This window comes from Galleria mellonella, unplaced genomic scaffold (genome assembly GCF_026898425.1).
Source record: "Galleria mellonella isolate WM207_F2 unplaced genomic scaffold, CSIRO_AGI_GalMel_v1 utg7869, whole genome shotgun sequence".
In the NCBI taxonomy this organism is placed as follows: domain Eukaryota; kingdom Metazoa; phylum Arthropoda; class Insecta; order Lepidoptera; family Pyralidae; genus Galleria; species Galleria mellonella.
The window spans coordinates 148,692-176,398 of NW_026442153.1; the positions used below are offsets into that span (position 1 = coordinate 148,692).

The following is a 27,707-nucleotide window of genomic DNA, read 5'->3' on the forward strand; positions in this document are numbered from 1 at the left end:
GGAATGTGAAGTGGAAGGACGTCCTGAACGTGGGTCATCTTGAACGCTTTCTCGGCCCTCTCTGAATCTTTTTAGCCACTTGTGGACGGTTGGTTCCTTCACAGCATCATCCCCATAAACTGTTCTGAGATCGGCAAAAATTTCACGGCCATTCTTGCCGAGTTTCGAGAGAAACTTGATTACGACGCGCTGCTCTTCAACGGAAGCGGGCTCCATGCCGACGGGGTTTCGTTAAGAGGTAACTTCACAGATGGCGTGACAAGCCAGTTCGCACCGCACGGCGGTCAGACCAGAACTGAAGCATTGTTAGGGACATAAGGAAGGGGTCCTGCGCTTACCTGGCCTCCCCACTCCTCTTTCTCGCATTCCAGAACACTTTTATACGAACTTTCCGGACAGACCTCGTATATATATATATATATATATATATATATATATATATATATATATATATATATATATATATATATATATATATATATATGTATGTATGTATAATGAAAGAACCGATAACATTACCTTGTTTGTTTCTAAATAAAATATTTATAAATCTCTCTGTCTCTATTTTGGTATTACCCTCCTTTGGAAAGGGATTGTAACTAATGCAGACTACAAGTTCCATTTTTTTAAATGAATTACCATGTAATGGTAACCTTGCTTGCGCTTTCAGCATACACTGGCGGAACACCAGTAAGATGTGATAGGCGAGGATGAAAGCGAGTCAGTTGGCCCATAGTGATAAATTCATAAAGAATCAATTAAGATGGTTTCCAACGGAAACCGTGTGGAGGTTTGGATTCCCAATACTAACAATCCCTCTATATATAAATATTAACAATACTAGCCACCACCTGGAAGTTAACTCTGACAGGTTGGCCTCCTCGTATTCCCCCCTGGAAACCATCGTGCTGTATACCAGATGTATTTATCACGGTGGGCAAACTGAACTACCATCGTATACCGTTAGCGCAGGCGAGTATACCATTCCATTATCATTCATTAAGAAAAAATACACCTCAAATAGAGTACAGAAGTCGAGCATGTGTTTAATATTTCAATTGAGTCGTATACTTTATGTTTAATTAAGGCACACACAAAAGTTCGCGGCGAGTTTGATCCTCTCTAATTTGGAACTCTACTTTAGATAATATGGGAGGCTTTTAAAAAGTCCGCGCGGAATGTAGGCGCTATTTAATTATGCGGAGCACGGCCAAACAACGCACATTAAAACTTGGATTGTAAACGGGCTCGTTGCATAAATTATAGCTTGCGGGGGCTCAGGATCAAACAATCAAACAGCGCGGAGATGTAACGTGCCCAGAATGCGGGCACACGCGCTCCCCGCAAGAATATTTCAAATGACACGCGCTCTAAACGCAGACAACACTGGATTTAACTTGGCTCGTACATTCCAGTAGAATACATATGGAGGGCGTGTTGGAGTTACGCAAGCCCCACGTCATCTGCCGGAGCGGTACCTCGACGGTTCCTCCTGTTTGTATTTCAACGTACGCTTTATTGCAGATATCTTTATGAAAGATTTACTTCACCTCGTGTTACATAATAATTCTGTTACGCAGTTCATTTGAACGATGAATTTTCCTCTTTTCCTTCAGCGCCTTATGTTTCCAAATTAGTGCAAGAAGTAGAAAAAAAATGTGGGTTTGCGGTCTGATTATTCCATTGAATTCTACATTCTTGCGCTTCCAATATGTATACCAAGGTATATTATGTTAGGTTTACTTACAGAATTTTTATATCATATAGATATAGTATATATGCATCACATGATTTCAAAACATCAATAATATCATGTCTTACCCATGACTCCCTATGGTACAATGATTAAATTAAATAGCTTTTAGTTATCAATTAAGACTTCGAATGAGATAGTTAAACAACTACGAGTACATTGGATCGGGAAGAAATGCTTAAGCTCCTCTAATTTTGTTAACTGGTATGAAATACTGCTTTGGCATTTTTATTTGTATTTGATGTCTGTTAATAATTCAATCAATTCTATTACTTAGAATAAATAAAAGTTTTCTTCATCTCATTATATTCTTTCTTAAAATAAATAATACTCTTGCCCGACCTTAACCAAATAACATTAATAACATTTACCTCAGCGCTATTTATAAACGTACGAACTTTGAAAGAAAGAAATAAATCACGCAAGAACCATTGTAATTTATTTAGTTTCAACCGACGACGCGGCGCGGCCGAGGTCGTGATCCGACAGCCGGCATGCGAGCCTGGACACGTGAACAGAGGCATGCCTTGAGTACCAGCTTCACAGAGTAGACTTGTTGTGACAGTCCAGTAATTTAGTTTAGTGTAAACTTGTGTCCATAGAGACTATATACAGGCATTTCGACATTTGGTTTTGTGACTGTCGTGCTCCAGAATGTGATTTGTCCCGCAATAGCTAACTTGATAGATTCAGAAAGGGATCGAAAAATCGTCCAATCCAGATTTTTTTTATACAACACAGGGGACAAACGAGCATGCGGCTCACCTGATGGTATGTAATTACCGTTGCCCATGATCACCCACAACACCAAAGGCATTGCAGGTGTGCTGTCGGCATTTTTAAAAGGAATATGCTCTTTTCTTGAAGGTTATGATATCGTATCCGTTTGGAAATACTTCTGCTGGAAGTTGATTCCAAAGAGTATTTGTGCGTGGAAGAAAATGCCTTGAAAAACACACGGTAGAAGATCGCCATTCGACCAGATAGTTGGGATGAAATTTTAGTTTATGGCGGGTTGTACGGTGGTGAAAATCAGCAGCAGGTATCAATCCGAACAATTCTTCAGTCAGTTCATCAGTTCAATCCCCATGATAAGATCGGTAGAAGATGCACAGACATGCAACATCTCTACGCAGTTTCAGTGGGTCAAGTCAGACAATAAGGCATTGATCATCAATGATTCGAGCCGCCCGACTTAATCTCAATATTCTAATGTACATTAGATTATTTTTTTATTTTTTCAGCAATATGCATATACTTATGTTTGGCACACTACAGGCAATTCTCGGCATTTTACCCGTCAAAGTACACAGGGTCTTGCAAGTCTTCAGCTACATCGCGGAAATTTGACCTCCTTGTGTGTTTTTCATTTACGCAGACTTTAAGTATATGTCGACTCACATGTGAATAAAAGATATTTGAATTAGGTGTAATGTATAGTAACTGGATTATTGTCTTTGCACGTATTCTCGAGCTTTATAGAGAAAAAATTCACTTCGGTCTTATTCATAATGCAAATGCGAAACTGAACTTTGGGGCTCACAGGGAAGTTTCACTTTCATATGTCTGTTATATGGCACGCGCAGCCTCGATCAGTCATATTGAATTATGCATTACTGCCACAAATTGTTCAGACTGAATATGGTAGCACGCGAGACGAACCGGCGCCGCTGCCGGCTACAGATGTAAATGAATGCCACGTGTTTAACAAGCCGGCTGTTGCTTTGCAAAATAAGGTGAACAGCTACTTCTGTCGTGATGGAATTTATATGGGACCAGTATGGGTACATCCTATTGATTATATTGGAGACATTGTATAATATGCACAAAAAAATACAGGGAAATTGAGAATCACACCCATTTTGTAGTTGTTTAGAAATCAAAGTGTTTAGGTAGGTATTGATTTATAGCAAAGTAATAGAATATAAATCAATACATTAATAATATAAATATTATATAAAACAGCATTAAATTTGTACTTCAATAACTACTCTGCATTCGATATTATAAACGTTAAAAGAATAGTTACTATTGTTTTAAATTAATACATTGACAGTTTTAATACAACATTGCAAAAATTGTTGGAAGATATCAAGGTCCTGACTGACTAATTCAAATTTATCAGGATTAAAACTGCTTTATATTCAGAGTAAGATCTAATTTGTTAGTACCCGATCATTGGCGAAACGTGTAGCGTAAATGCTCGCTAGAGTTTAATAAATGGGATTTGATTAGACTGCTGTAGGCTACACGGCGATAAAATATAGGGGCTAACCTAATTAGTGAAATAAATAATATTATAAATGTATTTAAAGTAAAGAAAGATGTCTGTATATTTCATTCTAAAATACAATTAAACGGCTTAAAATATGTAACTACTACCTGTATGAACATTTGATATAAGCTAGTAAAAAATTGTAGAATATCTTCAACAAATAATATTTCTTATTGCTGTTATGCTCTTTAGTTATAAGTTTGAACATAATACTCGCTTAAAATAAGATACGCCATATAGGCGTTCTAGGTAAAATCTAGTCAGTCGGCTACTGTACTACTGTAATCCAGTTTGAAACAAACACTGCGACAGGGCGGCCACTGTCTAAACTTCCTGCTCACATTTCGTCAGAGTACGTGTAATTTGACTGACTTTGTACACCCTCGGCCCACGGCTAATAACAACGTTGTTCCGCCAACAAGACAAATTTGTTCCTCCAACAATTCGCAATTAGTGTAGAATTGTGTGTACTTTGCTAAGTGTGCGCGATATAATCTTACAACGCCAGTTGGAAGTGTATACTTAAATGTTTATCGGCGAGGATTAGTTGCTATGCAATTAATTATGAGTATATTTGGATATATTTGGTTACCTGTTTCTTAAGTGACTTCTAGAAGATTCTCAATTAACAAGTTGATTTTATACGTAAAATATGTGTAAAATCACATTTGATTAATTGGGAGTTTAGTTTTGCAAGTAATATCTTTATCAATCATGAACCAACTAACTCAATATATTTTTTTTATAATTTGAAGAGATACTGGAAGTGAAGGAGGAACAAACAAACACCAATAATATATTTTTAAATAAATTAATTAGATAGAAGCACTATTAATTTTTGCTTCGCAAAAAATAACAGCCTGACTAAATCGTATCGATTGTAAATATAATTATAAATACACGATAAGTACATGCAAATTGAGAATCTTATTTTAATACTAAAAATAGCGCATAATAAGAATACGCTTTTATAAATAGAGTAATAATGTGAGGAAAATGAAAGCGGTTTGAATTGGAGCCTAATTGCAATTTGCAAAGTACTGTCTATCCTAAAGGAAGGCAAACATGATTTACGTACATAAGTACGAGTACAGTACAATGAGAACCCAACAAATGTAAATTCTAAGTGAAATATCAAACAATACAAGGGAATACAAGCAGGTGCATGAGTTTGTTCTTACCTAAAAGGGGCCTTTGTGAATGTAGTTGTCAGCCCTAGGAATCTCCCCCGAACGAGTGCTGCTACGTGACTTCGGCGAAAATAGAATTCAAACTCTCGTATTTTAAAATGTGTAGGGGCAAGGGATGCTGCGGATGACGTGATTGGAACTGATAAACAAAGTGTACCTACAAGTATAGCTATACTTATACATTAATTTGTGTTATACAAAGGAACATTTACGCAAAGAATAAGTTGCTTCTATTGTGTCTTATAAGTAACGTTAACCCCTCGAAGTTGTTGCTTAGCACTCGATCCTATGTAGTGGAAATCTTTTATATTTATCTTCTACCTTTGTTGAACTTACATATACTCTGTAGGATCGATATGTACAATGTTATATAAACTTTGCATGGTTTTCCTGTAACATACATTATTGGATGCAAAGTTTATTATGAGATTATTTACCAGTTAAAGATACAATATCAATTAAAGATATAAATTTTTTATTACATTTTTGTTTAGTTCGATTAGTGGCTTAGGTAAGCTTTTGGGAAAATATATTAATGAAGTTATTATGAGTAATATTATTGTCCATAACGTGGCTTCTTTTATATATTTCTTTGTTCTTAAATTTAATCCTTTTTTAAATACCTTTTTTTTCTATTGCCCTCATTATCTTATTCTTTGTCTTCATCATCATCATCATATCGGCCGTTAAGTGTTCACTGCTGAATATTGGCTTCTTCTATAGACTGCTAAGAAATGGTCCAACGCATAGTATTAAAATCTTTCAGGGATTCCGCCATGATTACTATATCATCGGCAAATCGTAGGTGAGTGACGTATTCGAAATTGATGTTTATACCATGTCTTTTCCATTGTTCATTTTCCATCGTTCATTGTTTATTTTATCTTTTAATAATAACTACCATCTACTACCTCTTTCCCTATTTTATTATATAGGCATAATTACTTGCCTTAATATACTTTTATTTTAAAGTTACAAACTTTTAATTTACTTGCCTTCCATGTATTATCAGCCTTACACGGTACGCATCGAGGTCTTATCAAAAATATATTACATTGAAAATTCAATTTCACATTTATTTTATTACACTTTTATTACATACAAGAATTTTATTATAAAGAGGAAAGGAGGAAAATATTCTAAAATTGGTTGAAATGAAAGTACTCTGGTACAGCGTGCGACACTTGATCATTGTTATCTGTGATTTATCGACGAATAGCGTGGATGTACACATATTTGTATGTATATAGAAATATAATAACATACGAGGAAAAAGGTATACGCGACATAATTTAGAGGAGCGATGTATGGACATTGATTTATGTTGACGGTAAATGAATAATATATTTTCTTTATAGTCTCCGAAATATTGAGGCATCATTACAATGATGTAATGAATTTAATAACAGCGAAGTGGCTTCATAACAGTTTCTCTATACTAAGTCTTGTGAAATGTGTTACAAAAGTCCACTAAGAACTATAGCAGACCATTTTACATCTAAAAACGAGTTTCAAGATAAGAAAATGAATACGGCATCAACAAGACAGAAAATATACAGATTGAATAAAATATATTTTTTTTAAATGGAGCAAATTACATATTTGTTGTCTTACAAAACTTTTTTTTTTATGAAAACAGCTACATATTATTTTCAGTCTCAACATGGTATTTTTTATTTAATTTCACTTTATTTTATTCTTATCACAGTATCAAAATGGTCCTTCGAGCCGGATACAAACTAGGAAACAAATTAATCTGTAAGATTAATTTCCGGCCGAATTCCAAATTCATTTAGTCTAACATGTTAATCTATTCACAATCTATTACACATACGGTATACAAACGTATTATTCACATATAATTTTACGTAATAACATTATTATGAATATTAAAAGGACGCGAACCACATGCAATTATACATATATACCTATATTTAGAGCTAAAGACGCTGCTGAAACAGCTATGTTATTGAAGAGATCCAATCAAATTAATTATATCAGACATCACATTATTATCTATATAACAATTTAAAGTAATTATTTACATATTTTACAAAATATGTAATCCCAATCCGTATTATTATTTTAATCCGTAACCTTTTTTGTCAAGACCACATATATATACCACATTCACGTCAATAACCTACAATTTTTTAAATCAATATTTTTTACAACTTTACATTTCATGATAAAATTATATTTTATTTTCATAAGGAAACAAATTTTCCAAAGCAAAATAATTCTTAATGCGTAACATAAAAAGTTGAAGATATGCTTACGAGAATTACTATAACTGTGACACGTGCGTGCCCGGCGTGAACTCGGCCGACTTTATACACTTTCTTATTAAAAGGAATTATTTCTAAACTGATGAAAATAAATGTAGCTTTCAACCGACTCCAAAAAGAAGGTTCTTAATTCAATTTGTGTTTGTTCTCTCATAACTCCGTCAGTTGGGAACCAATTTGGAATTTTTTTCTTATTTAAAAGCATTTACAAAATTAGTTGAGTAATTTAGTTTTTAAATAAAAATAATTGGTTTTAAAATAATTTATATCGGTATATTTTTGTGGAATACAATATTTTTGTGAAATAATAGACTATTTAATGAAACCAGTGTTCAATATTTGATTTATATGTAAAATAAAGTATTGGCTTTAATTACTTTAAGTTTACTATTGTAATCTTTTGGAGGAAACAATAACGAGTATCTATCTATCTACTTGGTGGGTGATTATAATATATAGGTATTTTATTTATTTTATTAAATACAAGAAATTTTCAATTTGAGTACATTGGAGCTCGCATTAGGCGAACCTGTATCGCGACAGTCACTAAGAGATTACCAAGACACGGTGATTTACAAATATAGATTAGTGATAGCTCACTACGGAATTTTACGGAAACAACAAGTTAGAATGACATCGTTCACTAATATAAAAGCGCTTCGTGAAGACTAAGCGCATAAAACAGAAAATTATATCATTACTTTTAATACTACATAAATAAATACATACAATTAAATATACAAAAGATACAATAGTACTATTCAAAATTCAAAATTCAAAAATCATTTATTCATGTAGGACATTTTAGCCGCTTATGAACGTCAAATTTTTACATTATAATTTTATTTTTTTCCCTACCGTCCAGTTCGGTATATAGATCCAATTGAGAAGAACTGGCAAGAAACTCAATTGAATTACTTTTTTTTTAAAGCCAGTTTATTTACAATGTATATTTATATAGGTGTCTATGTCTAACATTAAATGAAAATTCAGTGCATGAACAACTATTGCCATGCACACTCGTCATTCAAGTAATCGTTTAGTGAGTAATAATAATAATAATAATAATAATTTTTATTTCAGACTTTTTGGTCCATTAAATATTTATTAGTAACAATATTCTTAAAAAAACTAATGTTAGTAAATTTACATACACAATACACATACACACACATACACACATACAATATATTAAGTAGTATACAGATAATCACCGCTGCACAATTCCATTGGAAATTGCGCAGCAGTGATTAACGTACACACAGTCCAGCCTGCTTGCTATCATACTCAGGATGCTGTTGGTGCTGGCACGTACTCTGCGCACCAGGGATGCACACCTTTTTCGCATCGTGGCATAAAAACAATCTACACGATGCTCAGCGAACATCCCTGACGCGCTGCAGAATCGTGGCAGCCCCATCAACACCCTGAACGCGTTATTATATTGGATACGGAGGTCGCTGTAGGATTTTTGAGTATATACAGCCCACAGGTTGCATGCATAGAAAGATGTGCAATGTGATCTAAATAACGTAATTTTAACTTGTCTAGAGCACCGTGCAAACCTGCGTGCTATCATATTCGCCCTCACCGCCAGCGCCCTCCGCTCCCGTTCAATGTCATCATCATCTTTGAGATCCGAGGCCAATTGATGTCCTAAATATTTAAATTTATACACCCTCTTCAACGCTATACCCTTAAGTTTAATATCTGGAAAGCCTATTGAGTTTTTGCCTCTGCTCTCAAAGACCATGACCACACTTTTCACAGCATTGTATATCAGTCCGTGGCATGCAGCATATGACTCGCAAATAGCCACGAGTTTTTTAAGCCCACATATCGACGCGCTGAGCAGCACCATGTCATCAGCATAACTTATATTATTAACATTAATGCCGTCTATGTGACAGCCGATACGGGTACCACTCAAAGCAACAATCAGATCATTAATATACAGATTAAATAGTACCGGCGAAGACAACCCTCCTTGCCTCACACCACACTCCAATCTGTATGACTGCGACATAGTCCCCGCCCATCGCACGCTATTGAGCTGATTTCCATACCAATATTTGCAGATATTTATGAGCTCTGATGGTAATTGAAAATTTTCGAGCTTTTTCCACAAGATGTCATAAGAAACCAGATCAAAAGCTCTCGACAGGTCGAGGAAGCATGCATGGACTGGCGTTTTTCGATTTGTATAGTATCTAATAGCATGCTTAACACAAAGAACAGCGCTTTCAGTTGACAGTCCAGTTTGAAAGCCAAACTGGTTGTCATGAAGTTTTATATGCTGAGTCAGTCGAGAGTTAAGCATGCTATCAAACACCTTTGAGACAACAGTAGCTAAGGAGATTGGCCTATAATTATTTTTGTCTGTTATATCAGAAATTTTATTCTTAACTACAGGTATCACCACTGTTCTAATCATCTCCTCCGGCATGTACGAGTGACTTATACAAAAGTTAAAGAGCATTGCCAACAGTCTCGCCAAGTGTGGCCCAGCATGTTTTAGATGTTCAATACTGAGACTGTCGTGTCCTGGAGATTTACCTCTACTCATAGATTTTATAATTCGATCTACTTCACTAGCAGTACATCTAATTTCCACCACACGTCCAGTCTCAACATTCAACTCCGCACGCGATGGCCCCAAAGGGGATTTAACAGTAAAATGATCCTTAAAAAGATCAGCTATGTTATCGGCATTACTTACGCCTTCAATAGACACAGGAAGGGCAGACTTTGTACTTAGCTTCCTCGTAGCCTTCCAAAAAGACCGAAAGTCATTATTAGAATGATGTGAAGCTAGAATATCCATCTTTATTTGTTCTTCGTGGTCTTGACACCACTTTAGACGTTTCTTAAAGTATCTTCTAGCCTCACACATATCATTATAGATGGAGCCAACTCTAGGTTTACCATAATCACACCAAACATGAAATTTCTGCCTGGCATTCCTGTGTGCCTCATTAACATGTTTATTCCAACCTATTACAATTTTCTTTTTCTTACGCTTACAATGTGTGTTATTTCTACTAGCTACAGCCGCTCTCTTTAGTACATTTATTATATCATTATACAACTTATCAATGACCTGTCTATGTTGTATAACATTACAAGTCTGATCGGCACAGTTATGGAACTCGGATGGAAACTTAAGAAGTTTGAAATGAGAATGACACTCATTATAATATGAGTCGATTTGTTCTATGCCTCTGTCACCCCACAAAACATTGTTACGTTCACATTTTACTTCTTCTATCTTAGGTGGAACTACGTCTAAATTACACTCAAGAATCAGCGGAAAATGGTCTGACCAGAGTATGTCATATTGTATGTGCACTCTACGTACAGAGGACACAGCCGCTTTCGATACTATACAATGATGATGTAATAGGCTTTGCTCAGTAAATATGATTTAACAGATGTTTTGAATTTATTTAAGGGTAATTCCAACATATCCTTTGGTATCTTATTGTAAATTTTTATACCTATTCCCATAAAAGACCTATTAACTTTTTCTAAACGATACTTGGGGACAGCAAGTTTGTCTTTAAATCTAGTATTAATATTATGAATATTGCTGTTTTTTGGAAATAAGTCAAGATTTTTATGAACATATAGGATATTTGAATATATAAATTGAGAAGCAACGGTGAGAATATTTGCCTCTTTGAATTTCTCTCTTAATGAGTCACGACTCTTCATACAGTAGATCGCTCGAACGGCACGTTTTTGTAATATGAATATATTCTTAATATCTGCCGCTTTTCCCCATAGTAATATTCCATAAGAGAGTAAACTATGAAAATAACTAAAATAGACTAATCTAGCAGTATCAGTATCAGTGTACTGTCTAACCTTACGCACGGCAAAAGCTGCTGAACTTAGTTTCGCTGCAAGGCTTTGAATTTGTGCACCCCATTGTGTTTTATTATCTAGTGTGATTCCTAGAAAGACAGTAGATTCTATAAATTCGAGAGATTCGTCATTTAATTTAATATTTCAATTAGTATTAAAACTTTTAGACAGAGAGAAATTAACACATTTTGTTTTTTTAGCGTTTAACATAAGATTGTTAGTTGTAAACCAGTGCAGGAGACGCCGCAAAGCACTATTTACATCGTCATAATTATTAGTCATTTTATTAACTTTAAAAATCAATGAAGTATCATCTGCAAATAATACTATGCCGCATCTATCCTGCATGGCATATGGGAGATCATTAATGTAAACTAGGAATAAAAATGGACCGAGAATAGATCCTTGAGGTACACCCATTTGCACAAGTGACCCGTCAGACGTAGCGTTGCTAATCTTCACTTTCTGTATTCTATCAGATAGATAAGATTTTATTAAATTTAAAGCATTGTCTTTGACGCCATAAAAAGCAAGTTTTTTTAGCAATGTATTATGATCAACGCAATCAAAAGCCTTAGAAAGGTCACAAAAAACACCTATCACATCCATTTTAGTTTCCCATGCAGCAAATACGTGTCTAAGCAACTCTTCACCTGCGTCTGTAGTTGAACGACCTTTGGAAAAACCGAATTGACTATTGTGGATTAAATATATTCGTATATAGTATATATACTATATACGAATAACAAAACATTTTATAAATAATTATCAGTATGACTCATGACAGTTAATATTCGACATTTGATCAATTTAATATTTATACGTTGGTTGTAGCAAAATGGAATATCTCAGGTTAAGTGACATGACGTGGTATACTTATCGTCCAAATAGTGCTAATACCTACAACTATATAAATAAAAAAGTATATAAAAGAAAATATATGTCATTTAAAAGTAGAATATTCGTTAAGTGGAGATTAAGTGAAAAAACATTAATGTATAGTGCATTTAAGCATGAGCGCCACAGTATTAACAGCTCGCTCGGCGCGCTGTAATTACGCTTTACAAATAAGACGTGCGGATCACGGCGCTGACTTGCCGCGAGTGTGTACGAGCCAGGCGCGCGGCACTATTATAATGCACTATTGCACTGAACTTATTATCTTCCATCCAGAGGGAGACTTTGTACAAAAGTCGATTGCTTGGGTACCTCTGTCCCATTCGTGTTTCAACCGTAAAGCAGTTGTGTTTGCATGACTGTGTTTCGGTTTGAAGGGTGGGATATGGCGTGAATTTACTGGGTACAGAGGAATAATACCTGAGTCCTCAGAAATGGCAACGCATGGGGGATATCATGGGCGAAACAGTATACTCTGTTATGTCCATGGTACTGCTCATGTCTATAGGCGACGGTTACCACTTTCCATCAGGTGGGCCGTCAGCTTGTTTACCATTCTAAGTTGTATAAAAAAAAAAATCTTTATAATTATAATTTCACTACATAAAAGCAATCAAACGAAGTATAAATATTTAAAATAATATCATAATATAATGAAATTTTAATCAATAAGTCATAGCATATATTTTATTTTGTTTTTTACTTTTCAGTTTTTGTAAATGTAAGTAATAAGTAGTGTGTTTTCTAATTTGGGTGTAAAGCTCACCAAAATTATGTATCTATATTATATATAAATAAATAATTCTAATAGTGAATTGAATGAAACCATAACTATATTAGTTATGGGTTTCATTTAAAACTAAATTTTATTATACTGTTGAATACTAAGTATCTTACTGTAATGTTATTATAATTTATTTGTTATACTGGTTCCTAGAATGATAATTTCACTATAAATATTTAGTTACAGGTAAAGGTGAATGGCTCATCGGAGTCGACTCTATTTTTTATGAATTCCTAATAATTTATTACTGTAATTAAAATACATATTTGGCTAAATAACACACTTTTACCTTATTACAAGTATTTTATAACGATGCCCCTTGTATTTTATACCAAGAAAATTGTTTTTTCACTTTAATTCGTATTAAAGCAATAATACTCGTAAATGTACCTCAATTATAGCACATCTCTTTTCATATTGTATATTTTTTGTCGCTTCTAATTACAAAAACTTCGTGGAAACGTCCATTGTACTCGTACCGCTGGAACGAATTCGTTTTGTTCGGCCGCCGACAATGTAGCAATTAAGGGACAAAAATATATTAATTGTACAAACACATCGTCAATTTTATCACGTCGCAAAACGATCATAATGTTTATTCGAACACACGGGACGAATTATGAGGTGAGCCAGAGAACGAGCGAACGAACCAACGGGCGAGCGAACGAACCAACGGGCGAGCGAACGAACCAACGGGCGAGCGGACGCGGCGCGGCGGGGCTCGCTTAACGAGCGGTCATTAGAGCGATCGAGAGATAACTGTAATCGATCATATGCAAACAAAACAGTATTTAATTCGTATCCGACAATTATTAATAGTGTAAGAGTCGAGGGTTTATATCGAGAATTAAGTATTACAGTCGACGAATATTTATTTAACAATTGTAGTGATTTCTTTTCACGTTTTGCGACTCTTTTGAAATAAAAGCTTTAGATGTGGAGACTTAATTATTTAAAGATATTAAATTAAGTGAATAAATGGAAACAATTTAGATGTTTCATTAACTGAATAAGTTATTAATTAGATAAAGTTTAACACTAAGATCTTTACGTAACGATTCGTTGACTATTATGAAATTGAATAAACGGAAACAACTGAGATACAAAATTTACATAAAACGTTATTAATTAGATAATGTACATACAATAAGTGTACCCGATCAATAAACAAAGGATTATTTAATTAATAAGAGTCAAGAGGCAGGGCGCGCGGATAGACAGATGAACAACAAGCTTTATGCTACAAGAGTTTTGTTTCCATTCAAATATAGCTCAGTAACACTTCAAGAGTCACTTTATTAAGTGTTTAATTAAAAAGAGTTACTTAAGTTTCTATTAAAAATAAGAAACCGATTCATTGTTACTTGTAATAATGACAAAATTTGTATCTACGAGTATAATACGGGACTAAATAAATAAAAAAAAAATCATTACAATCTTCAATATATATAAACAATTGATCAAAGATATGCAACATTGCTACTGGGTAATATATAAACTTATGTATGCTCATTTTAATCCATGAATTTTTTTTATACAACTTAGAATGGCAAACAAGCTGACGGTCCACCTGATGGAGAGTGGTAACCGTCGCCTACAGATATAAGCAGTACCATGGACATAACAGAGTATACTGAATGTAATAAATAAATAAAATTGATATGTAATTGGCAAATATGTAACGTAACGTAACCCTGTCCATCGAATTGACTTTGAAATTCAATAGAATACAGTTATTATTGCAGTTAAATGTATTTATTATTTTATAAATGGTACAATAAAGTGTAAATAAATAAATAAATTAATTAATTAATAAAAATCCACTTTCTGAAATTGTTATTATACAAGTTGGTATACAATTTTCTGATTTGAGTTGTTTGTACCTCTATGTTTATATAATACATCAAACAACAAGTCAAATTAGATATAATGTAACATTTATACTCTGTGTACCAGTGTATAATTATTATTCCTAGCTTCATAATATTGTTTATTAATAATATTGTGTAATATTCATAATATATCTATGATACACAGTATTTAATAACTGATATTTGATATTTTATAATAAGCAGCAATATTACTAGGATTTATATATATATATATATATATATATATTCTTTATTGCACTTGTAAATTACAATGTTAATGCATTTATAAATATTGTGAGCAAGGGTGGACTTATCTCAGACAGAGATCTCTTCCAGTCAACCCAATGCAGTTAGAAAACATGTTGCTAGCGGGCAGCTGAAGTGCTATATTATATAGTTTACTGTAGACTAGCTATGCCCGCAGCTTCGTTCACCTATTATAGTAATTTCTTTTGGTTATTGTAATATATTTTTTCATATTATTCATCTGCTTTCGTCCATGTCAACTAATTTTTTTATACAACTTAGAATGGCAAACAAGCTGACGGCCCACCTGATGGAAAGTGGTAACCGTCGCCTATAGACATGAGCAGTACCATGGACATAACAGAGTATACTGTTTCGCCCATGATACACCCCATGCGTTGCCATTCCTGAGGTCTCAGGTGTTATTCCTCTGTACCTTGTAAATTTACGCCATACCCCACCCTTCAAACCGAAACACATCCATGCAAACACAACTGCTTCACGGTAGAAACACGAATGGGACAGAGGTACCCAAGCAAACGACTTTTGTACAAAGTCTTCCTCTGGTAAAATTAGATATAACGTCAAATTAGATATAATATAACATTTATACTCTGTGTACCTGTGTATAATTATTATTCCCAGCTTCATAATATTGCTCATTACGTACAGCTATGGTATATAGTATTTAATAACTGATATTTGATATTCTAGTAATAGCAGTGATATTATTAGGAGTTATATAGTTTACTGTACCCTAGCTATGCCTGCAGCTTCGTCCACGTATTATAATTTTTTTTTTTGATATTTTAATATATTTTTTCATATTAATCATTTGCTCTCGTTTATTTGATGTGTTAGTTTATTGTGGAAACTTATGGCTGTGTTTATTATTATTAACGTAAAACAAAATAAATACTATGCAATTACAGTGGCCAATGAGCCCACCTAATGAGAAGCGTTAACAATCGCCTATATAAATTAACAGCTTTGTAGATATCATAAAATGCAGGACGATAATAAGATATATAAGCATAATACTCGTAAAATATATAGTTTTGTATTAAATAATCTATTGTTTTTTTTTTTTATTTTACAACAGAATTATGTGCAAGTAATTGAAATAATAACATAATTATTACAATCGACGACAACTGTTATTTTTTCCGTCAATTTATATAATGGTTCAACATTTATCTTATGATTCGAATTATTGCAGTGAATACATAATCAGTTTTTAAGTTAGACTAATATATTATGAAAATTTATAATAGAGTATCTATGTACATCTATGTACACGTAGGTATGGGCATATACTCCATTATAATATTTCGTAGAATAACAGGCAACACGAGAGCGCCCTTCTTTTGAAGTCACATAAAAACAGCAAATTTGCGCGGATGAAAGTACCGGGGGCGTAATGTTATTGTTTGGAAATAAACTTTTGTATTCTCTCTTGTAAGTACTTATTATGTACAGTATGTTAATTAACGACATAATAACAGGTATGTACATACCTTGTACTGTGTAGTGCCGCTGTTTCAGATACAGGTGTTCTTTTTTAAGAATTTAATTTCTTTTTAGTTTATTTTTTAAGTTATTAATTAATATTAACACTAGTTTTAAAGAATGGATTTCGTTAATTAACACACTGTGTATATAGAGAGCAAATAATGAATTCTATTTGTACTCCCAAGTAGCTGTGTTTATAAGTCTTATATTTTCATATTCTGGTTTGTAGGTTGTGATGAGGCAGTGAAATTACAGGGTGCTGTGATTTGAAATTTGGACTTTGCATGGATGAATTTACAATTTGATTTTGTTAAACTACTGGACCGCGATTTATCATCTCTGATTAGCGTAACGGTTGACTGGTGGAGAATATCATCAGGCTTTAAGTTTGCCCTGTGGACATATTTTAATATGTGCAGAAAAATAAATAAATGGATAACAAACATGGAATTGTTAGATTACTGTGATACGTTCACGACCTTCATGGTATATAAAAAACTTCCAGTCTTTGAATCGTTAAACGAGTCACATTGCCAAATTAACTCATCTGCAGACGCCGCCCTAGATTTCTCTCAGGTCGCGAACAAAGGGTACGTTATCGTGAATTAAACAGACGGCAAGACGTCCGAAGTGTACTATTATCTCATTACGTTCTCACAGAATTAGAAAATCTCAGACCGTTTCGTGCTAACTTTAATATTTGTATATCATCTAGACCGCCATAACAATTTTGGTAATTGTTATGAAACTATGAACTTGTTTGGTCTCGTTAGTTGAGTAATAATTGGATTCAGGTATGAAGTTAGTCCAACTATTTCATTTGGTAAAATTAATTGAGGGTTTCGCTGTTATGAAGTTTTATCGCACAATTTTTTTCTATTGTTAATTGCTACCTTAACATTTGGGATGAATTCAGTGACTTCTGCGACACAGTCGGTCGCTTTATTAAGTCTTCAATCTTTTCTTTAAAGTAATTTTCATTTACCATTATATTAAAAGCATTCCTTTTTAATATGATAGATAGAACAGGACAGACATAGTGCCTTGTTTGTGATAGTATGTCATAGTTGCAAGTCTCTTGAAAGGCGACACCCCACTTCCTCAAGTTATTCAATAGTCAACCTGGATTCACTAATTGTGAAGAGATATCCAAGCGGACTACCGTGAGTTCTGAGTCCAGATTAGTTCTATTGACAGTACAAACTGCGCTGACTAACTTCACTATTTAATTTTAAATTTACTTTATTTTAAGTATGTTTCTTAGCGACTCTTTAAAATTATTAGAAAGAAAGATGTGATAATGATTAAGAAAGAATTTTTTTACAGAACTGAGTAAAAAGAAATAGATACAGTATACTCTGTTATGTCCATGGTACTGCTCGTGTCTATAGGCGACGGTTACCACTTTCCATCAGGTGGGCAGTCAGCTTGTTTGCTAGTCTAAGTTGCGTAAAAAAAATATTATATAATAAATTAGAAAAAAAAAACAGCCACAGATGAAAAATATATCAAGGATAGCTTTACTACTACTACTACTACTACTACCTAGAATACCACTGTACTATATTACTTATTAAATAAACATAAACATTAAATCGGTGAATGTTTTTAATGAAAAGACAAATGTCGTTGACAATTAAAATGACAAACTTTCTATTTCTCAAATATCTTATGTAAAAACTACCAGTTAATTACATTTCTATCTCTCTTACGGCATACTGGATATCTTATGACATAAAAATGCCTTTGTCTGAACAAACAATCGGTGTTTCCAGTTTATAATTAAATTGAAGTGACCCAATTAGAACTTAAACAGAAATTAATGAAACTATTTAACTTTAGGTCTCGAATTTGGGTTGATGGCATGGCAATAATGAATAATTCAACACAAAACCATAGTCTGGGGACAGTCCTTTATGGGAAATGTCAGATGAGACCAGCGTCGACAATCATTTCATTAGATTAATTGATTACTTTGCACCGCGGCTTGATTTAATTCGACCTTTGTGAACGCATCCGTTTGTATTTCCATTATATTAGCATTAATTGGATTAGCGCGTATTTGTTTAACCAACAGTCGTCGCTAGAAAATGTATAGAATAATTAATGTATTCAATTGTGTAGAATTTATTAATTGATGTTTGTAAATTTCAAACTACACGTTGTATTGCTAAATTGTTACTTGACAATTAATCCAATAACATTTAGTTACATAAATTAAATTAAATTTTAACCAAATGGTGGTAGGACCAAAACCTTTAGGGTTAGAAAATAAATTATCAAATTACCCAATTGAACCCCCAAAATATTTATGTAAAAAACAACTTTAACTACAAAATTAATGTGGGACCCACGCGGAAGTAAATTTTATATATTGTTATAAAATAAATTTTAGGATACAATAGTTTTAGGATGGGTAAAAATATAGTATTTGTGCACATACAAAAATATAGACGAATTGAGAACGTCCTCTATTAAAGTCACTGAAAATGAAGCCATGCAACTTCATTTAAATTGTGTTTAAATCCACTCGACTATATTATCATTTACAAATAATATTGAATATGTTAATAATAAAAAAAAAATAGTTTGGAGTATAACATTCAAAACAGTAACTTATACGAGGCATTGTATGATAGAGAAGAAATATCAATAAACGGTTCCTTGTCTCTGCTTTTCATTTAACATTTATTTATTATCAATTTTATTTATTATTATTACATATTATTTTAGTGGATCAATATGGTGCTCAAATTATGTTTAACGTCAATCATTAGCAGTAATTGGATGAAACATTTATTGAAGATTCATAGAAGATTCCGAAATGGATGTATCTAGTTGAATATTTTACTATATTCCATATTCATAATGACTTCATATCTCATATGTCCACGGTCTGTGGCTAACTAAAACTCCTTAATAGCAAATTGACAGTTTCATTCTGTTTCCAATAAGAATCCATAGCAAGTTACATATCCATTTGCAACAATTTTATCGAGTCGAAAACTGTTAGCAATTTAGTTTTTTTTTATTAATGGGTGAGAAATAAATGGTAATTCCGCCTGAGCTATCAATATACGCTAGTGGGGCACTAGTGAGAGATGATAGGAGAGGATAAAAGCAGATCGGTTAGTCCATCGCGATGCATTTGACAAGAATTAACCACAATGTTTTCCGTGAACCGCGTGTAGATTGACTATCAAGTCTATATAGACTTGATAGACAATGCTATCTACCTAGAACTACCTACATGTTTTCTTCAAAGTAAGAATTCTTCAAAAGTCAGGAATTTTTATTAATCTTTCGCTACCTTCGCGCTAAGTATAACTTCGGGTAAAATATTGTACAAAATTTTTCTACATCGATTTATTAAATTTCATTGTTATCTATGTAACGTAAAATTATCAAAGTGGTCTTTGATGTTATTTCTAGCAATAACAGTATTTCATTAGCAGTGGTAGGTAACCGCACTTTGTATATGTATATGTTATCGTTAACTTGTTAAACTGTCATTGTTAGCATAAATTGAATTACCCAATTGCTTCAACGTTACAGTACTGCTGCCAAACGGAAGTACAGAGGCATATTTCACGGTTTACGGCGGAACTTGGACAGCGGCGGCGGGAGCCTCGGACCTCAGCTAAATGGGGTTATTCAAAGCCAATCCAGTCCGCATATTAGTTTATCGCATCCCTTCGAAAGGGCTAATCCCATTCAACCCTCGGTAAAGCGATTCCGTCGCCAAGGCCTCAAAATACTCATTGAATGTTGCGGAGCCGGCCAGCAATAAGGTTATACTATTTCTTGGATCCGCTCTCGAGCCATTAAAACCGTCTAGTCCATTCGCTCCCTGTCGGATTAAAAAGGGATCCCTTTTGTACTGTCTCAAGCGAATGACGCTATTATCTCTTTAGTTTTTATTTCGCTTCAGCTTCCAGCACAAGCGTAACTTCCACTAGTATTGGATTTGCGTTCGCTCCCGACAAGTTCTTAATAAATGGAATTTTCTCGCGGACTTTCTGTTCAAACTTTAATTTATTAGGGCTTTGTTCTGTCGCGAACAATCAGTGCTGTAATATCAGTTGTTGAATTGTTGTGAACTACTTAAATGACATTATTATGACGCTCTTTATCGATAGTTCGGTTATTCCGTGCCTACTCGGCCTACAAAGTTAATCGAGTAATTACGACGTTAATCAAACTGAGTGGTTTCTCTCGAAGATTGAATGTTTTATTCAGAGGCAACGTTATCTGAGCGAGAGCTCGTCAGCTAATGCTAGCTTTAAAGCGGTCATAAAGTTTTACGCCGGTTCGCCGGCGGTGGTTTGTCCTGGCCGCTCAATTCTTCGACACATTGCTACACTTGCATTGCTGTATCTTCGATTATATATGTGACATATTGATGATGACGATGATGAGTGCTGACCGTTTTCGGTCACAGCGACCGCTTTGACTTCATTATTATTATTATGATAAAGATTATTACTTAAAGTAAACCAATCGTCGGGCACTTCAAGCTGCTTTAAATTCAAATTTCTTTTAACTTTCTTCTGCAAATTGGGGTTCAGAATTTTTAATAGAGTATAATTGTATTATCAACATTTTTAAGTGTAAAATATTTTTATAAGACCTGCAAATTATAATGGTATGAATTCGAATTAAGTACCATGAAAACAACATAAATGATTAAGGTTCGATTCAAACAAAAAATTAAATACTTGACTAAAGTAGTTTGATCGTCACCAAGAATGATTTCATATGTACGAGAACTATGCTACGAAATTTTACTAATAACATAAATTTGCAACTACATGATGTCTGTTCATAGGAGATATTTAAGAAAAATTTACACGCGGAGCCTTAATGCATAATAGAGTAATAGAAACGAAAAAAATATATTTTAAAAAGTTGTCTGAAATCTAATTTCTGTCTGTCTGTACGCTTGTTTCGGCATCGCACAAACACTGCACCAAGTTGAATGCGGTTTTAATTGTTATATAATTAGAGCTTTAACTTAAAAACTGACGTATATTTTATCTTGATCATCATTACAGAAGTGGTCTGTTTCTTTCATTTTCCTAATTTTGGGATTCTACGCGTACAAAGTAACGGACGAAAAGCATGTATTATGAAGACTAGTCTGCAATAGAGTAAAGCAATAGTCTGCTGTTGGCACGTGGCTCCCGCTTACTGTAAACAGTATTAAAGTTAACATCTGGGAGTCTTCTGACACTTGTATCACCAACGGCAGCCACCATTTCAATAAGTACGTGTAAGTAATGATCTGTTTTAACAATTTTAATTGTACTTTATTTAGGCGTAACGTAACATTCTTAATACGATTTAATAAATTTGCCTTTCATTTATGTACATGGTAAATATATCAAGTTAGGTATATATTTACCTTACTTTTAATTTTTTTTAATGCACCTACTGGGTGTTAAAATATAATTTTAAATTACTAATTGTAGCTATGATTATATTTAAATGTTACATACGTACAATTGTAAAGAAATATAATAACAGATTCAATAAATTGTTCATTAATTATTAATGGATCTTATATCCAATTTGACAATACCTAAATCATACATGACATATATTTTATTTTCGGTAACCACTTAGCATCAGGTGGGTTGTATGCTTGATTGCCACGTCAGTGGTATATAAAAAAAATATCATCACATTATAATTTCGATATATTTTTTTGTACATATATTATATATTTACAATGCAAATTACTATCCTTCTTTTAAGATATTTAATATCCCAAGGGATAATCCTAGTGAGTTACCTACACATATGTCTACATCTGTCAACTCCCATGTATTTATAAGAGACAGGTAAATATTTATTATTAAATGCAGTAATTATTGTTTAAATAAAATTTCAATACGTATCCACTTAATGTTAAGTAAGTGTAATGAAATGTTAGAACTGTGAAATAAATAAAATCTTAGAGATCCTTGCAGAGAGAAAAAGTGCAACTGCGTACTAAGTCTTATTAGCACATTCACATAAACACAAAGATTGTATACAAAATAATACCAATACATATCATTTTATTATACAACTTTATGCTTGTGATAGCTATTTATACTAAAGAATTATTATATTAATTATATTAACATACTTAAAAATTTATAATAACTCTTCAGTCGTCGAGGATTTATACCTAATTTTACAATTAACCTTCATTGCTACAGTATCGTAGAACTCCTTTAACTCTACAACTGGTACTCTACATTTAAATATAAAAGAAAATACTAACCGTTGTAAAATGACCCGAATTTGATGTTTCTTTACACTAGATTGTCATGAAAACTTCCCGCAAATAATATCCATGCCTGCTTGAAAACATCCGACCGACAAGTTCACAGCGCTCCGCAACGCTACAAGTATTCGAATACACTTAGAAACCTCTCACTTTCTTCTAATTACTTTTAAAATTCTATCTAAAATGTACAAGGTTCGCTCTGAATGCACAGCGATCGAGTGACTTCCGGATTTCGCCGGCGGTACGTTCTATCACTTCGGAGGCAGTCAACACTGAAACTCGCTGGTTACAAAATTCGTAAGAGCGATAAATCGCATCCGTCAGTGCGGGCGGCAAGGCCGCGCGGTCATCGCGCCGCCGCGCGCTTCGGCTGCGGAAGTCGCGGGCGTCCACATAGAGCACTCACTGCGGTCACAGGGCACGTTCACGCGCGAATCGACGGGGATCGCGGGGTTGGCGGGGGGGCATGGCGCACCACACGTGCGCTCGCCGCGGCCGGCCCGGGACACTGCCGCCGCCGGCCGCCGCGCGGCGCGCGCACCCGTCCGCGCCGCGCGGCGCGCGCACCGCGCCCAACGATCGCCCCCGAGCCTCCGACGATTTTTACATCTGCACTGTTGTGACATTGAAATTCAATTTTCGATGGAGCGCCCTTTGACGAAGCACGCCGTCGCTTCCGAATGCTGCAAATAGTATAGGGGTGGCGCTCGTTTAAAATAGAAAAAAAATGATTTTTAAGTGAAATTAAGAATTAACTTTAATTAACTGAAAAAAATGTGACTGAAAAAAATATAAATGTAATTAAAAAAAATAGTATGTAAGCAAATAAAATGCAAGCAACGAATCAAATTTCCTGTACAGTTTAAAACTTTTGATGCGATCAAATTCATCATACTCCCGTCTCCAGTGAACGTCGCGTACCGTGTTTTATTGATAAAAGTTGGACGTGTAGCGTGCTACGTGTAGCCGCTGCAGCGACAAGCGTTCCCGCGAGCGTAGCTCACTTGTCGCTCACTCGTCGCTCAGTCGTCGCTCAGTCGTCGCTCGCTCGTCGCAGTTGCACAGTGTGAACGAGCACTAATCTTCCGCGCAAAGCTTTGCGGTTCTTTGCTGGTACTTTTTACAAATGGCTACGCTTCGGAATTTAATTTCGCGCATTTCTTTTACGCTATTGGATATTGTAAGGATTTGCGGATTCCATTTATCCGTTGAAAAAGTAAGAGACGAATTTTTTCGCGCAGTTGTCGTAACTCTTGCGGCGGCTGGTTGATTCGTTTTGGTCCCTTCAAAATACGAGAGTTGTGGGTGGTTTACGTTTCACGATAGTTGGCCGCCTGTTTCAGAATCTGGTTTCATTATTCCTTAATTGGTGGTACAATAACCTTCATATATATCAGTCACCGTTATCACTTTATTCATTTAAAAAAGTCGGCAGATACTTCGGCTCGGATATAGTTCTATGTAAAATAATTTTTATATTTTGACTAATTATTATGGCTTTTTTCATGTCAACCATCTATATAAACAATGAGTACTATATTGATAGAGTTCTGAGGAATTGTTTGAGTTGTTGTTTACGACAAGCATTCATTATCTCAAGTTATTTATCAAACATCAATTATTTATCAAAGAGTACATTAAGAACTTGGATGTTTCTATACATTGTGACTCATTTGATGAAAATCCATCCAATTGAACCTATATGGAATAAGCTCTTCGTCATTTACAATTTACTGGGTACAGAGGAATAACACTCGAGTCCGCAGGAATGGCAAGGCATGGGGGGTATCATGGGCAAAACAGTATACTTTGTTATGTCCATGGTACTGCTCATGTTTATAGGCAACGGTTACCACTTTCCATCAGGTAGGCAGTCAGCTTGTTTGCCATTCTATAGTTATAATATATAAGTATAAAAAAAATATATATATATATATATATATATATATATATATATATATATATATATATATATATATATATATAACATCTCTAAAAACCTAACCGAGATTACCAAATCGCTTGCCAAGCGTGGCAACTACTGACAAAACTCCCCTTATGGGAAAGGCTTATGTTCAACAGTGGTCAGATAACAGCTGAAATGATGATAAATACGATAGGTTTTTTCAAAAACTATATTTTTCAGTCAACATTGTGCACATAATATCTCTTTAGCATCCACAGGCTGCAGTAATCATCAGGTGAGTTGTATACAGGCGGTCCTCGACTTACGTCGTTTCGATTTACGTCGTTTCAAGTTACGTCAAACAATGTTTTGACACTATTCCTCAAGCATACGTCATTTGTTTCGATTTCCGGCATATCGGAGAATTCACTTGTCGCAAGGTCAATGTCCGTGAGGGGCGCGGGCGGGGCGCGGTGTCGTCTCGTGCGGGGAATACCCTGCAAATGTCGCTGATTTTGTTTAGTACATTCAGGGACAACGGACAATCAAGACGTAATAAATTAGTTTTTTTGCATCTTTGACAGTTTTTGTGTTTACATACATATTTAAGTGAATTTTAAACAATGCCACCTAAACAAGACAGTAATAATAAAGTGAAGAAGAGAGTAAGAAAGTCAATTACAATGGAGGTTAAATCTAAGATTTTAAAACTCAAAGATCGTGGTTATTCGACTTCATCTATTGGACGAGAACTTAATTTATCACGCACGACGGTACAAACAATATTGAAAGATAAAGAAAAACTCTTAACAGCTCTTCCTTCCGTCTCTTCAAACAGCACTATTATACGCAAAAGGAATGCTTTAATTTATGAAATGGAAAAACTGTTGTACAATTGGATTCAAGATCAAACTCAGCGACGGGTTCCTCTAAGTTTGGCTATTATACAAAATAAGGCGCTGAGTATCATCAACACACTGCAAAATAAACGTGGCGAGAATAATAGTGACGAAACAAAATGTTTTTCTGCCAGTCGCGGATGGTTCATGCGCTTTAAAACGAGATATTCGTTACATAACATTCGAGTGCAAGGAGAAGCTGCTAGTGCCGATCATGTGGCTGCTCAGAGTTTTCCTGGAATATTAAAGGAAATTATCGAAAGTGGAGACTATTCGCCTAAACAAATTTTTAACGTGGACGAAACTGGTTTGTTTTGGAAAAAAATGCCCTCTCGTACTTTTATATCACAGGAAGAAAAGTCTATGCCTGGATTTAAAGCGGCTAAAGATCGTTTGACGTTGTTATTGGGTTCGAATGTTGAAGGTGATCTTAAATTGAAACCCCTTTTAGTTTATAGGTCTGAAAATCCTCGAGCTCTCAAAAATTACGTCAAGAGTACTCTTCCAGTTATATGGAAGGCTAATCCAAAGGCATGGGTTACATCAATACTTTTTGAAGAATGGTTTACTAAGCATTTTATACCTGAAGTAAAACAGTACTGTTCAAACAATAATTTGGCTTATAAAGCTTTACTTATTTTGGACAATGCTCCCGGCCATCCTGTGCGTATTGCCGATATTGATCCTCAAATCAAAGTCGTGTTCCTGCCTCCCAACACCACTTCGTTGTTACAGCCGATGGATCAAGGAGTTATCGCGTCTTTTAAGGCCTATTATCTCAGGAGAACTTTTTCACAGGCTGTAAAGGCTAATGAAAATGATGGCATGGAGCTGAGAGATTTTTGGAAAAGTTATAATATCCTGCAATGCGTAAAAAATATTGCTACTTCATGGGATGAGGTGACACCCAACAATTTAAAAGGAGTGTGGAAAAAGTTATGCCCATTTTTTTTTGAGCCATCTGAAAGTTCTACATCTACAGATCAACCAAATGTCGATGAGATCACAACTGACATTGTTCATTTGGCTAACCGTTTGCCTGACATTGCAGTTACTACTGATGATATTGATGATCTGTTAAGCTCACATTCGCAAGAACTGACTGATGAAGATCTTATTGAATTGGAGGCACAAGTACAAAAGGAAGCACTCGAGTCACAAGAAATAGCTTCTTCTATTAGTGACTCTGAAAAAGAACTTACACTAAAAAAACTTTCCGTAGCCTTTGCAAATTTGAAGAATGCCATGAAAATTTTTGAAGAAAATGATCCTAATTTTGAGAGAAGTTTTAACGTTAATAACAAAATTTGTGCAGCCTATCACTGTTACCAAGATCTGTATGATAGCAAGAAGAAAGAAGCCAAGCAATCTAGAATTGATAGTTTCTTTAAGCCAAAAGTTTAATTTATTATTTATCATTACATATGTATAAGTTTTATAATTATTATTAAAATTAATAACACACAAATACCAAAAATAACTAGCAATTTCATAAGTGCATAATATATAATTATTTTAAGAACTTACTTTTAATAATAAAGTACGTCCTTTGTTATAAATGCAGTTTTTTTTATTATTTCGAGTCCGTGTGGAACCTAACCCTTGAGTTTTACATGTAAACATATGAAAAAATATGTCTCGACTTACGTCGTTTCGATTTACGTCGCGTATTTCGAGAACCTAACATGCCGTAAGTACGAGGACTGCCTGTATTTGTTTGTCACCTCAGTGGAGCAACGAAAATTATTTTTTTTAAATATTTTATGTCATTCTAAGCTGACGTTCAACATGACGGGGGGAAAAAAATAATTTATTACAAAATAGCAAAAAAAAGCAGATACGTGAATGTATTGTGAAGAAATTGGCAATTTTCTCCATTTAAATATTTATTACATTTTTGAGGTGTTAGTGTTTTATAATTACTATTATAATTTCTTAATTT

At 34.3% G+C, this 27,707-nt stretch overlaps 2 protein-coding genes across 2 annotated transcripts in view; one reads left to right on the top strand and one right to left on the bottom strand.

The window, feature by feature from the left end:
* LOC113509317 (lachesin-like) overlaps positions 1-23,464 on the bottom strand; it is a 148,599-nt gene extending 125,135 nt beyond the window's left edge. Inside the window, exon 1 of the mRNA XM_052901660.1 lies at positions 22,955-23,464. The gene's annotated coding sequence lies outside the window, so the exon portion shown is untranslated. The remainder of the gene's footprint in view (positions 1-22,954) is intronic.
* Positions 23,465-25,489: 2,025 nt separating this feature from the next.
* Positions 25,490-27,169, top strand: LOC128202214 (tigger transposable element-derived protein 1-like). Its single transcript, XM_052901662.1, has one exon. The coding sequence runs from the start codon at positions 25,490-25,492 to the stop codon at positions 27,167-27,169; it is 1,680 nt and encodes a 559-aa protein (XP_052757622.1).
* Positions 27,170-27,707: the final 538 nt, after the last annotated feature.

What these genes read in the sequence shown, in the direction of transcription:
- LOC128202214 (XM_052901662.1), top strand. Translation starts at nt 25,490, where the DNA reads ATGCCACCTAAACAAGACAGTAATAATAAAGTGAAGAAGAGAGTAAGA.